At 42.9% G+C, this 13,021-nt stretch overlaps 2 protein-coding genes across 2 annotated transcripts; one reads left to right on the top strand and one right to left on the bottom strand.

The window, feature by feature from the left end:
• Positions 1-469: 469 nt before the first annotated feature.
• Positions 470-3,845, top strand: zgc:153675 (uncharacterized protein LOC768179 homolog). Its single transcript, XM_010880908.5, has 4 exons — positions 470-625; positions 1,324-1,378; positions 2,043-2,127; positions 2,505-3,845. Exons 2-4 carry the CDS (start codon positions 1,370-1,372, stop codon positions 2,807-2,809), a joined length of 399 nt encoding a protein of 132 aa, XP_010879210.2. The 5' UTR covers positions 470-625; positions 1,324-1,369; the 3' UTR covers positions 2,810-3,845.
• Positions 3,846-5,458: 1,613 nt separating this feature from the next.
• On the bottom strand, positions 5,459-12,611 carry cry3b (cryptochrome circadian regulator 3b). The gene is made up of 14 exons (XM_010880898.5): positions 12,451-12,611; positions 11,619-11,790; positions 9,991-10,099; positions 9,663-9,805; positions 9,379-9,563; positions 9,159-9,256; positions 8,895-9,035; positions 8,335-8,646; positions 8,081-8,232; positions 7,725-7,927; positions 7,243-7,356; positions 6,901-6,996; positions 6,595-6,815; positions 5,459-6,351 (listed from the first exon to the last, which is right to left on the bottom strand). Exons 2-14 carry the CDS (start codon positions 11,774-11,776, stop codon positions 6,307-6,309), a joined length of 1,977 nt encoding a protein of 658 aa, XP_010879200.2. The 5' UTR covers positions 11,777-11,790; positions 12,451-12,611; the 3' UTR covers positions 5,459-6,306.
• Positions 12,612-13,021: the final 410 nt, after the last annotated feature.

Below are 13,021 nucleotides of genomic sequence, written 5' to 3'. Positions count from 1 at the left end.
GTCTGAGGAGACCTCAAAAGACCAATTAGTGGAAAAATGCAGCCTGCCAGACCGATTGAGAAGATCCTGTTGAAATAGTGGACGTCCGTACTTATCACTAACCTAATCTACTGAATTTGAACCAAAAGGGGAATGAACTTGGCTTAACAATCACCTTCCACATGGTCAGACTAATTTAGTAATGTGCTTATGTCAGTGCTTTGATGAACAGGTTGATACTGGCAAGACTATTCAACACTGACATAGTCATGCAGAGCCATAAATGAGGGTTCAACACTGGCCTGCAGGATCTGTACTATGGCTCATTACTACTTTACGTAGCACTTAGCTGATAAGTGGTGTGAGTGATGTCATCACCTGGGTCCGGAGAGGTCCGGAGTCCAGCCTAGCACCCAATGAGAAAGTTGAGATCGTTTTGGAACACAGGTGACCCGTTCTGATACTACTTTAGATTGTGGGACAGGTAGTGCACTTGAACCAGGGTTTGCCACGAATGTAATCTCTTGTCAAACTGCCCCTGTCGCATCCAGCAGTTTTCAATAATTATTTGTACTGAAATAATGAGCCAGCTCTATAAACTGTAACATCCATATCTGTGTTTCAATGAAAACCCGTCTTTTTACAGGTCAGTATGGACGTAAACATGCAAATATTTCATTCCAAAATATCTGTGAAGATGACTTTTTACATAAACTGTTCATGTTTTCATGCTGTCACAGTCTATTAATGAATGAAGTATTTCCTTTCCCAGAACAGGATTTCTGCAGTAAGGGTTCACAACGTTACTGTTATTATAATGTAACATATTTTAGCATAGACGAACGGTGAAAAATAAACGGAATTATCTTGCGTCATGTGGCTTAATTGAATGTATTGCCTTCGTTTTGTCATTACCAACGGTCAGTTAACATTTTAACAAATTATGCTAAAACATTTATGAAAGCCTGAACAAAATCACTGTCTATACACTCGTATCGCTCATAAAAATTAAGAGAAAGGAGAGAGAGGCAGAGAGCAGCAGCCTGTTTGAGGTGACGCAAGATCCGGAGATGAGGGGAAAACGAGTGCAGTACTTCAGGCGCCACGTCGGCAGAACGAACATGATAAACCTATACTTTTTTTGGGGAAAAGTTTGAAGCCTCGCCACCAGTATTTTGCGTTGGTTTACATACAGATTAAGGAGTTATTTGGAAAGTATAGATTTGAATAAAGCAGTTTTAACAAAAGTTCAAACGGGGGGGAAGAGAATTGGGATAGGATTGTCAGGGAGACAACGAGCGCACCAATAATTCGTCTCAGGTGCGTTTTTTTTTTTTTTGGAAGACGTAGCATTCCATTCTGCAAACAGCCATCGGAAAGTACTGGAAGCATGGTGAAGGTGAGGATTTGTCTTCTAATTTCTATCGATTTATTGGTTTTACTTTTTACGTTGGGAATGCATATGTGTTGGTCTATGATTTTTGCCCAAGATATCCAAAACCGAATTAATAAGTCATGCACAGCGCTTTGTTTAAAGCGATCAGTCTGATGACAAGCCTAAATTAAATATGACCTTACTGTAAATATCCATAAAATTGACGTTTTCTGTTGACTTTCGTTATCTACTACATTAGTTTAGTTCTTCCTACGGATGCTACGTAAACAGAATTAGCTTTCATGGTAGGTCAACACTTTTTTTAACATTGTGTTTGACGGCCACGTCAAATTGGACGTTTTTTTTCCGGAATAAAGCCCCACTATTAGGTTTAATGTTGTGCTATTTAATATACGTTTTACGTATGTATTCTTGGAACTTGTTTAATGGCTACTAAGCTAGCGTATAGGTTAAACCCTTAACACAGCCCCAAACGTGGCAGTAAACATCTTGACACAGAAAATGTACACCACTGAGAAATACATTTTTATTTAAGGTAATCTTTTGCCTGTCCTGCTTTGCTGTTTCCAGATACCTGTGGTGCTAAGTGATTTTACCAAACACGCAATTTATAATTGTATTTTGTAATATTAATAACAGGTTAATCTAAACGGTTATTTTCTGTCAGCACGTCAACGCCAGCCCAGAGCACCAGCCTGAAGGTTGTTTCATGGGAGAAGAACCAGAACCCACTGAGGCAGAGCCCACTGCAGGTACGAGGACTTTAAACAACACATCAACATTGCACTCGTTGTGGTTGCCAGTTTCTTTCTACACACTCAATTGCTGCTGGTGCAAATAGGCTACATATTTAAAGTGACAGTTTGTCAAGGGACCCCTTCTAATCATCTGGGATATGGTGCAATTCAGGGTAAAGGGTTGCTGCTTGTTTCTATTTAAGCAGCGGTGGGGATATGTTTCGGGAAAATGTTTGTGCCAAGGGTGGGGAAAGAGCTGTGCCTTGTGTCGTAGTTTTCCAAGTTAAATGTGACATATGGTACTCGCTCTGCCTTGTTCTCTGGTCTTTTTCCGCCTGACCTGTGGTGGACACTGTACAAGGTCTTCTACTTTTGGTCTCTCTGTCTTGTAGATGTGGCAAGGGGGAATGATGAGGGGAAGGAGCACCCAGTGGCCCAGCCTGGCATGATCTGGCGCGTGACCGGCGGCCTCTTCAGCGCCAGTAAAACTGTGGTGGGCGCCACCGTCGGAGGGTTTGCGTGGCTGGGGGGGAAGAGTCTTGAGTACACCAAGTCAGCTGTCACCTCGGTCCCCTCAATGGGCGTGGGCCTGGTGAAAGGCGGCGTGTCCGCGGTTGCCGGCGGGGTGACATCGGTCGGTTCCACGGTTGCCAGCAAAGTTCCCTTCAGATCCAAGACTAAGGACAAGGCGGAGTGAGGAAGAGGAGTTGATGAAGATGATGTGCAACACAACATGATGCATGCCCCCCCCCCGCTCCTCCCGACTGAGCCATAAGAGGATGTGATGAGAGTTGAGGCACGAAGTTAGTCGCCATGTTTTCAAAGTGAACAGTTGTTTTTTTTCTGTTGGTTTGTACAGCTCATTCACTATGTTGTACCTGGAGAAACCTGTTCCTTAATGCCTTCTGTAATCTCCCTCTTCTCTCCCAGTTCTATTTCTAATGTATGTTTTTTGCAGTGTTTGTTCTTTTGTTTTTTTTGTCAGTGTTGAAAAGGGAGATTACTGTTATTCAGGCCTGGGGTCACTTATGCCCTCCTCTCTGCTTCCTGCCTCAGCCTCTGTTCCCCCTCCAAACACCATTTCACTGTGCAGTGTGTACAGGATTTCTAAATCCAGTTGTAAAGCAGCCTCTTGAAGCCTTAAGACAATGTCTAGCTGTTAGAGAGATATGCAAGGTTGGGTTCTTCTCCAACCAACTAAAGCCTCACATGTGGTTTATAATGATACAGCTGGTGCTTTTGTATGAGATTCTTTTTGCGACTGCTCTCCAAAGAACATTGCTTGTTTAATAAATGTTACCGTGAAACTTATGGACATGTGCTGAAGATATACCTTTTTGGGGTTTCTGAAAAGTGTTTGATAGCTTTTTTTAAATTCTTTGTTGGAAGTGGTGTGGTTTCAGAGAGACAATAGCCCTGTTAGGTTGATATGGTGGCGAAACATCAATATCATCACCCGTCATGGTTTTTCAATAGATGCATATATGAACTGGAAATGTCATACATTTTACAAACAAATCTATTTATTGATGAAGTGTTAATTTCAGCTTTGGACCCTTATTAACGTTTGTATGTGAGTACTTTTATATAGATGACAAATTTCAATGCAAACGTTAGGGATTGTTTGCCTATGTTCTGCATTAACTGGGCTGTTGCTGGCAGAGAACGCTGATCTGAGTTTCTTGTACGTGTACGTTTGTACTTTTCAACATAATAAAATATAATGGGAAGTTTGACGTTTATAATGCCTCTTACTGTTGGCTTGGTTTTTCTAACATTTGGTCTCACGCCAAAGGCTGCTTCACATGGGCAGCCCTGTTCTAATCTATGGCTAAATATCTGGCAACATTTTGGTCTGATAAGTGGACAAAGATGAGAATTTGTCTGCCTGTGTGAAAGCAGCCATGGAGTGCAACCAGATGGGAAAGATGATTCCCACCACAGGTTCAAGGCGGTCCGTTGAGGACTGCTTTTCTCCGAAGGCCGTGTACACTGTTAAGGCTAACGACTCTGTTGTTGTGCTGATGATCCCTGAACGTTGCTGGTCTCTCCAGGGTCTTTAGTGTTCAGGTCAATGTGGAGTCCTATTATTAGCCCGGGTGCCAGACATGCTGCGTTACACAGCATCATTATGGACAAGACAACAGGTTCAAGAGTCAGCTGCTGAATCTGCTGCCAGATGAGGTGCGCACGCGTGTGCGTGCACAGCCTGGATGTATAATCACAAGACAACTTTCAACTGCTCTTTATACACCAAAAGGTGACACTTGTTTTCGTGTTGGTTTTAAAAAGCCTTCGTTAAGTCTTTATACAAGCTGCTGATAAACCATCTGTATCTTATCTGACTTGAAGAGAGACACTTGGCAGCTCCAAATCCTGGGTGTCAGTTGAACCAAAGATGGTCCTGTTGTAAGTCTCTGCATTCCAGACGTGTTCAACACAAGCAGGTGAGTGCCCTGCCAACTGTGTACAAACGGCTGGTTATAACAGTGCCTGTTGCGTCAGTGAAGAGTTTAATGCATTTAAATGAGGACTTAGCCAGTTAGTGATATTTTACCACTCTCAACAAAATTGTTCAAGCTCTGTCTTTGAGTGTAGATTGGAAGCTAACATTGTCATACCACACATGTTCATTTGGATTTAGGTCAATGGCCACTCAGGGACATTTATCTTTTTTCCCCCTAAACCACTCCATTGTAAATTTGGCTGTGTGCTTCAGATCATCATGCAGGAACGTGATTTTCCAGCTCAGTTTAACTGTTATTATAACACAAAGCCGCCACCACAATTCCTCACAGGAGAGAAGGCGGCTCTTTGAGTGATGTGACATTTGGAGTTGGTGCTAAACTTAAAGTTTTGTGTTTCGGCCAAAACGTTCAGTTTTAGTTTGGTCAGACACCTCTTGAGGGCCTCTCTGATCACTCCTACCTGTTTGGTCATCCAGTTTGGAAAGACGTCCGAATCTAGTGTGGGAATTGATGGTGTCGTACACCTTAATAACCTCCAAGGGAGCTTGGTTGTGGTGAATGTTTGGATAGCCACCCCTCTAACCCCTTGAAATCCACTACCCAACACAGGCAACCTAGATAAACGTCTGAATTCACCCTTAAATCATGTTGATCACTACAATTTCAGTTTGGTATTTTTGAAAATATCGTTTATTTCACAATAATACAATAATTCCCTTTAATATTGTGGTGTATGGTGTGTAAATAGTGAAAGTTAAAGAAGGTGTAGACTTTCAAAAGGGGAGTAATTTGCCTAGTGAGACGTAACTCATTAACAAAGAAAATCAAAAACTGTGAAATTCGAGAGGATTATACAATAAAAAAAAAGAACTGTACAGTTTTGTTTCAAACATTTAATTTAAATTTAAATAGAATAGTATGCACAGGAGCCGAGTGTATAAAATACAATATTAAGTTATTTAAAATGTACGCATTTTGATGAAGGCTATTTTTGTTGGTATTTCTGTATTGTTTTTTAAGTAACAAAATTATCTACAGTGTCAAAGACAAAAAAACATACAAAAGCAATATATTTACAACAACAACAAAAACACAGAACCTGCAACGATACCAGGCATCATAACAGTCGACCACTAGTGTTAAGAAATTGAAGACTGACTTCCTGGCTGCCAGTCAGTGATGATAATGTTATATTTCAGAGTTAACACACTGGAAGACGATATTTAAGAAAATATTGGTAACATTTTTTCAAAATCTGGTGAACCTTTGAGGAATGTTTCCTCATGGCAGTTTCTCCAGAAGAGGGCCAGGGATGTTGTTTACAGTTGGAAACATTGGTCTATCAAAAGCAAATCTTTTGTCCAGACAGTTCAGATTATCTTTACTGAATACAATTATTAGTCTTTATGTAACTTTAGGAACAATGATGCTAAAATAAAATGCTGTTGTGCAGTGAAGCATATTTGTGTAATTGAAATATTTACATCATAGGACTTTATGGATTTGATCTAATTTACAACCAAGCTGGTGATTATTTTATAATCTTAACCCTGACAATTCAATTACTATATTAGCCAAATTTACATAATTGAGATCAGACATTTTAAAACTCAGATTTTCATGTCATATTTAGGACAGGAACAAAGAGAGTTTTAAATTCTAACCAAAAAATCTCTTGACAACTAGAAGTCTATGTACAGAACCATCTCTTCATTAAAGCAGCATCTTATGTAGACACAGCCATCCTTTCCTCTTGCCGATCTGTACTATTCTGAAATACAAACACAGAAGAAATTAAACATTGTTATTGTATAATTACTTTGTTTTCTTTAGTAAATACCAGGTGAGAGCAAACGACCAGAATGCAGGATCAATGACAAACTGAGTGTTTAGCCAAAAGTCTGAACTGTGCTTACAAAAGTCTGAACTAAGAATTATGATGATTATATTTTTAAATTAATCAATCCTGCAGGTACATAACGGGCTGCAGAAAACACAGATTGATCCAACTTACATGTTTGTTTTGTCGCTGCACCTTGAAGGCGGAGGACGAGGAGTAGTTGTCCCCGCTCCCATCTGATTCCGATTCTCGCCTCCTCTTCCCAGACCTGCACCCGTCCCTGGACCTCACCAGGCGACCGGGGCAATGAGGCACAGCAAACTCATGGGCACATCCTGTTCGACAGAGCTGCTGATTGGAGGACGGCCCCTGATCTGCATGCGTCATCCTACAGCCTGCAGTGACCAACAGACAAAAATAGATCAGAAGAAACTAAGAGACTTTTGGGACCGTCTGACCATCAACACTGTCCAGTCTTACTCTGAGTGTCTGATGCTACAGGTCCTGGTCTCACACCACTGGGTCCTGAAAGCTCCTCCAAGCTGACTTTTACACTTCTGTTTTCTCTGTTACAGACTGGGGAGAGAAGGGAGGGCTTAGAGTTGGCTCCCTGCAGTTGTGATGTAATACTAACACCCCAGGAGGCTGGTAAGAGAAGAATGTCTCATAATAATGTCTGGAATAAAGTGAGAGGAATGGCATTAAAACTAATGAAAACCGTGTGTGTGATGAGTTTGGCACCATTCCGCTCATTCCGTTCCAGTCATTACTGTGAGCCTGTCCTCCCCAGTCCAAAAGCCTTTTAGTGTGAAGCCTACTCACCATGACGGCAGTTGATTCCGCGCTGTTTTTTACCAGCAGAGGGCGCAGCCTGCGGCCTGTCTGAATTCACGTTCAGATTCTCAATGGGATTGGTTGGAACAGCCGCTAGTAAGCCTATCAAGAGAGAGGAGGAAATACAGAGCAGGTGTGAGACACGGAAAGAGATAGCGAGAAAGAGACAGACAGTGAGTAAAAGGAATACTCAGAAAGAGGGAGAAAGACAGAAATTGAGCAGTTGAGGGAGAGAAATAAATAGGGGGGAGACAGTGAGGGGAGAGAGAGATGGAAATACAGTGAGGGGGGAGACAGTGTGGGGAGAGAGAGATATAAAGGGGGGGAGACAGTGAGAGGGAAGAGAGATACAGAAAGGGGGGAGACAATGAGGGGGGTATACAGAGAGGGGGGAGACAGTGAGGGTGGGGGGGCAGTGAGGGGTGGACAGGTGGGGGGTGGTGAGGGGGGAGAGAGGGGAGGGAACGTACTAAGTCCTCTGTATCTGGACAGCTGCTGGTAGACCTGTCTCATCCTCTCGATGTTGAGTCGGCTGACCTCTGCGTGGTTGACCATGGGTCTGGGGTAATCAAGCCCCACCACACACTTGGCCGCCCGCTGCACTTCTATGGGGGCGTTCCAGGGGTCATAGATATACTTGTCTGGCATGTCTTTCAGGACCGGCAAATAACGCCTGAGGGCAGAAGGAGATGTTAAAACACACTGCCTCATTACAACTGCCGGTGGAGCTGGTTCCGTACAAAATACAATAAAAACCAGACACGCTGATACTTAATGGTGTTATATATCCATTCATCTGTGTGTATCTGAGTGTAGAGATACCAACCTGATGAAGACACCTTCGGGATCGATTTTCCGCCCAAAGCCCACGGGACAGTAGCAGTGGAAGAACTGTTGAAAAAAGGAACTGCAGGAATGACACAACCAGCTGCCTGCATTCACACTCCAGTCTGCATCCAGGAGCAACTCCTCAAACACCTGGTGGACAGGAACACATTCCCTATGGTCAGAACGAAAACACACACAAACATACACACAGAATGTCTCCCTCCATCCCTCACTCCCTCTCTCTCGGTCTACCTTCATGCCCTCCTCCCAGCTGATCCACAGGTCTCCTCGGGTCAGGAAGCAGGCCACAGCGTGCCGGGCCAGGTGGTGGATCCAGCCCACCTGTCTCAACTGGGTCATGATGGCGTCGATCCAGGGGAAGCCCGTTTTGGCCTCGGCCCACTTGGCCAGCGCCTCCGGGTTGCGGTCCCAGGGGATACGGATGCAAATGGGGTTGCCCTCCATCTTGTCAAAACGAGGGTTGTTCGTGGCGGCTGTGTAGAAGAACTCACGCCACAGCAGCTTGTCGTAGAGGGAGATGGGAGGACTGGCGTCCTTCTTCACCTACAGGAACGCAGGAGAGAAATAAAAGGAAAATACAAACCTCAGCAAAAAGGAATTTCCCTGCCTGTCGTTCTGTCTATAACAGTAACCCTAACCTTAAGTCTGTAAATCACCCTGGACAAAAGTGTCTGCTAAATGACTACAATACAAATGTTAGAAGTGTTGTTCTGCTATATATGCGTGTGTGCTGGTTGATTGGTCTGTGTGTTGTTTTTAGTCGGCACAGTCATCTGTGTGCAGTGCTGTACCTTCTGGTAGAGCTCAGCCAGTTTGCTGTAGAAGAGTCGACACGACAGACACCCAAAGCGGAGGTAGGGGCTGAGACCCAGAGGACTGGGAAGCAATGGACTGGCTGTCTTCCTGGGACGCTCAAAATTAACCTTCCATGCCTGGAGATGGAGAGAGGCGCGGGTTAAAATAACGCTGGATGCATTATATGAAACATCCTTATAATTTGAGTCAACAATAAGTGTGCGTTTGGGCGATTGTGTTTTGTGTGTGTTGTTACTTACAGTGGAGAGGTCAGGTCCCAGTTGTTTTTCCAACCTAGTGAGAGCTTCGCTCTCTCCTCCCGGCCAAACTGCTGGAGCCAAGTCTTCTGTGTCAAAGCCTGGGGAAGAACACAGACAGCACACTTACACACCCATTCTGGACACACTGGACAGAATATCATACACAATTACATTTGCACCCATGCATGAATTCCATGTGGAACATTGTGAAATGTCCTACCCAGCTCCTCCAGTAGGGGCACTCCATACTTGTCCCTGTGGTTGTCTGAGACGGGGGTGACACATCGACCCATGCTTGCCTGGGTCAGGGCTTCTACTGGGGGGTCAGGGGGAGGCATGGAGCCCACCAACGTCTGGAAGTGCTTGAAGGTGAGAGGAGGGTGACCCCCATTCAGCTCCATTATCCTAAAGAGAACAAGGAGAAGAAGGGTTTCAGTTTAGGGCTTGAATACAGGAGCCTGGAACTGAATTGAAAGAAAATCCCTTCCAGAGGTCCCAAATCACTTTTCAAGGTCGTAGAGTGTGTGCGAAGTCCTGCTGACCACCTCCACTCCAGCCTCGGCAGCCAGCTTCCTAATTGCTGCATCTCTCTCCTTCCCGAACGGCTCCGAGTCACACTCAAATGTCAGCCGGGAGATGTTCCAGTCCTGAGAGGACAGGCCACACACAACACACCGAGGTTAGTTCAGGGTTCAGCCGCTCTGGGGGGAGGGCGGCAAGGCAATGGAGCAAAACAAAGTGTGGTGGATGTTTGCCAGTCCGGTCTCTGAGTTGAAAGGACTGGTGAGAAGGTACAGCTGAGGGGAAGAGGGAAGGGATGCCAGGGTCCCACCTTAAAGAGTCGGGGGAAGATGTTGGCCGGCTGGCCTCGGATCACAAAGAGACGGGAGTTTAGCTTTCGGAGGCTGGCATCCAGATCTTCCAGACATTGCAGCAGAAACCTAGAAAAAAAGGTGAGGACGAAGATCACAATACAGCCATGCTACAGATCACACTGCTACATAAGCCTTCTGGCAGTCTGAAGACATTCATGTTTGTGACTTAAACATGACAACACATTTGATTAATTACAATTAGTCAACTTGATTAAATATCATAAGTCAATGATTAAGAATATGAATACACAAACTCTAAGTCTCTTTTCAAAGCAGACCCAGCAAAAGCCAATAATATGGGTTATGGTGGTGATGAAATAATCATGTTATGATTGTTACATAACCATATATATAACAGTGCTGGTTTCTGGCACAACCTGCAAGACTGCAGGCCACCACTAGAGAGTGCTGTCCAGAACAGAACAATAACAGCACACAGGCCACTCACACCTTCACACAACAACAGCCATGATTTCACACCAACTGATGCTCAAATTTCCCTGATTTGCATTCCCTGACTTGCATTTCTAGCATTTATGCTGTAAATAAGGTAATTAAAATAGATTTAATTGTCATTGTTTGTAATGAAAGCGGTACAGTATATGTTGTTTTTATGTGTGTGTGTTTGTGTGCGCAGTGTAAAGACCTGAACATATTTGAATGAGATTAACAGATAACTGTGTAGTCCTGTTTGCTATCTGCCTGTTGCTTCACAACCAATATATAACATATACCACTAAAAAAGGGTAAAAGATATAGGTGTTGACCAATAACCTGTTCTCTCTTTTTAAATGTGTCTAAACCAGCTGTGAATCTGACAGCAACAGTCTCTTCCTGCTTCTTGAGCAGTTAAAGAACCAACCTGTTGTTAAGCCGGTCATCCCAATGAAAACACTGCCTTGGGAAACTGTGAGTCTTTGCTGGCACACAAACCAGGCTCCATGCCTGGACCTCGCCATTTTACAGGCCATGAAATTGAACTTGTCAGGCCCAGGCAATAGTAAATACTTACTGTTACACTGTAAATCCTATCTGAATTGTCTACAGAAGTGAGGAGCTGTTTCTGTGGCCTGCTGTGCAGTCAAATAGCATTGCTTTTACTAACAATAGGATCCAGGAATTATAAACACTACACCTTTTTCAAATACTTCTCAACAACTAAAGAGAATAGCCTATTAATTAACCAGAGGATAGGCAACTAATTAACCAGAGAATAGTCTGCTAATTAACAAGAAAATGGCTCACTACTTAACCAGAGAATACTCAAACATAGGATCCACTGAGTTTCATAATGACTGCAATACATTACCGATTATACAGAGGTCAGTTTTATCATGAAATAACAATATAGGCCCCCTGCTGAAATACTAGCTCTGCAGGACCAAATCACATAGAAATCCTATTAAATGATAAAAGAAAGGCATTATCAAATTCCAGAATGTGACCGTAATAACCACAGAATTCAATTTTGATGGTAATTACACATAAACATTCTGAGCATTCTCCATTAATGTTTCTGTCTACCGGGCAAACAGAATCATATTGGTTGGGTGGATTGGTTAATAGATATGTTTATTGGTCTCACCTCCACCTGTTCACTCCCAGGTTGGAGGAACCAGCAAACCAGGGATCCAGGAAGTAAACACAGCGCAGCGTGTCTGAATCCCGCACCGCCTCCAGCAGGGCCGGGTTGTCGTGCAGGCGTAGTCCCTTCCGGAACCAGTGGATGGAGTTCTTGATCATGTTCGAAACAGGGCCTGAAAAAAAAAATGTTTTACTATTTTTGTCAACTCTACCATGAAATGTTGTAATAATTTTGTATTTCATGTACGTGATATGGTAAAGAGTATAACAGAATGGATGGAGTGGACAGAAATATGGAGTGGAAACCACCAATTGTTACACTTATGTGCACAAACTAACCAAGCAAAGCACTGCCTGAAATATTTTAATTACAGTTTTATGTTAAACATTTATAAATGTTTGTAAACAATTGGGGGATCAATCAGACAAACATTATTACAAAAATAATTGTGTTTTTTACCAGCAAGCAAAACATGAAAACATTTAGTTCATCCACTTTTAAATGTAATAAAAAATAATCAGATAACATTACGGGCAGTCTAGGGCAAACCTCAGGATGTAGTTCAATCTGTTCTCCATAATAACCGTATCTGGCCATAGGATCATTTACATTATATACATTGCATAACTAAAGACAGTGTTAAGAAAGCTTCGACACAAATAAACAAAATGCAATACCTTATCCATGGACAGACAATTTACTGCCAATGCAGAACCTCAGAAACAGGTCAATTACAATAATCTTATGTAAGTGTAATTTGTGCCACTCCTGTACTTATACAAATAGAAATACACTTAATAGGTAACTATATGAAACAATCTGAGCGTCTTACCTGTAAATGCGTGTTCAAGGATGTGTCTCTTATGTCATTACCATTGACCGTTTTACGGGTGGTCTCTCAAAGTGTAAATTAGGCTGTCTGGGATTCCTTGCCGGGTACAGCTCATCGATTAAAAGAACAAGACAGTTTCATAACTGTTCTAGCTACAGCGCATGCTCGATGTTCTGATGAGCAACACAATATACAGAAATATGAACGAATAGAAATGAAAACCGTTACAAACCGCAGCGCACTTACTGTCTAGAAACATCTATCTATTCCTCCAGCGACACGCCCCTACTAACTACAACGACGTGACCTAGAAAATAATCGTATCCAATTGGTTTATTTTCTAGTGACGCATTGGGTTTATACTCACGTTTCTGCGGCATGGATCCAGAGCTCTTAATCTGTTATTTAGAAACTTTAGGGCCACTAAATATAATTAATTGTAAACTTGAATTACCATTCACGTTTTCATTGTGTGTAAAAACAGATACGTTACATGTGGTAGATACGTTTCGATAACCTGAAACTCCGCCCTGTTTTAGGTGAGACTGATTTGTTTCGGGGAGACCCGGAT

This window comes from Esox lucius, chromosome 17 (genome assembly GCF_011004845.1).
Source record: "Esox lucius isolate fEsoLuc1 chromosome 17, fEsoLuc1.pri, whole genome shotgun sequence".
Taxonomy (NCBI): Eukaryota; Metazoa; Chordata; class Actinopteri; order Esociformes; family Esocidae; genus Esox; species Esox lucius.
This window is presented reverse-complemented; position numbering and strand designations above follow the sequence as displayed.

Excerpts from the sequence above, each read along its gene's own strand:
- zgc:153675 (XM_010880908.5), top strand. Across the intron at positions 2,128-2,504 it reads TGAGGCAGAGCCCACTGCAG|ATGTGGCAAGGGGGAATGAT; the intron begins GTACGAGGACTT and ends TCTGTCTTGTAG.
- cry3b (XM_010880898.5), bottom strand. The coding sequence starts at position 11,776 with ATGATCAAGAACTCCATCCACTGGTTCCGGAAGGGACTACGCCTGCAC. Across the intron at positions 7,928-8,080 it reads CCCGAAGGTGTCTTCATCAG|GCGTTATTTGCCGGTCCTGA; the intron begins GTTGGTATCTCT and ends TTCTGCCCTCAG. Across the intron at positions 6,997-7,242 it reads CGGAATCAACTGCCGTCATG|TCTGTAACAGAGAAAACAGA; the intron begins GTGAGTAGGCTT and ends TTCTCTCCCCAG.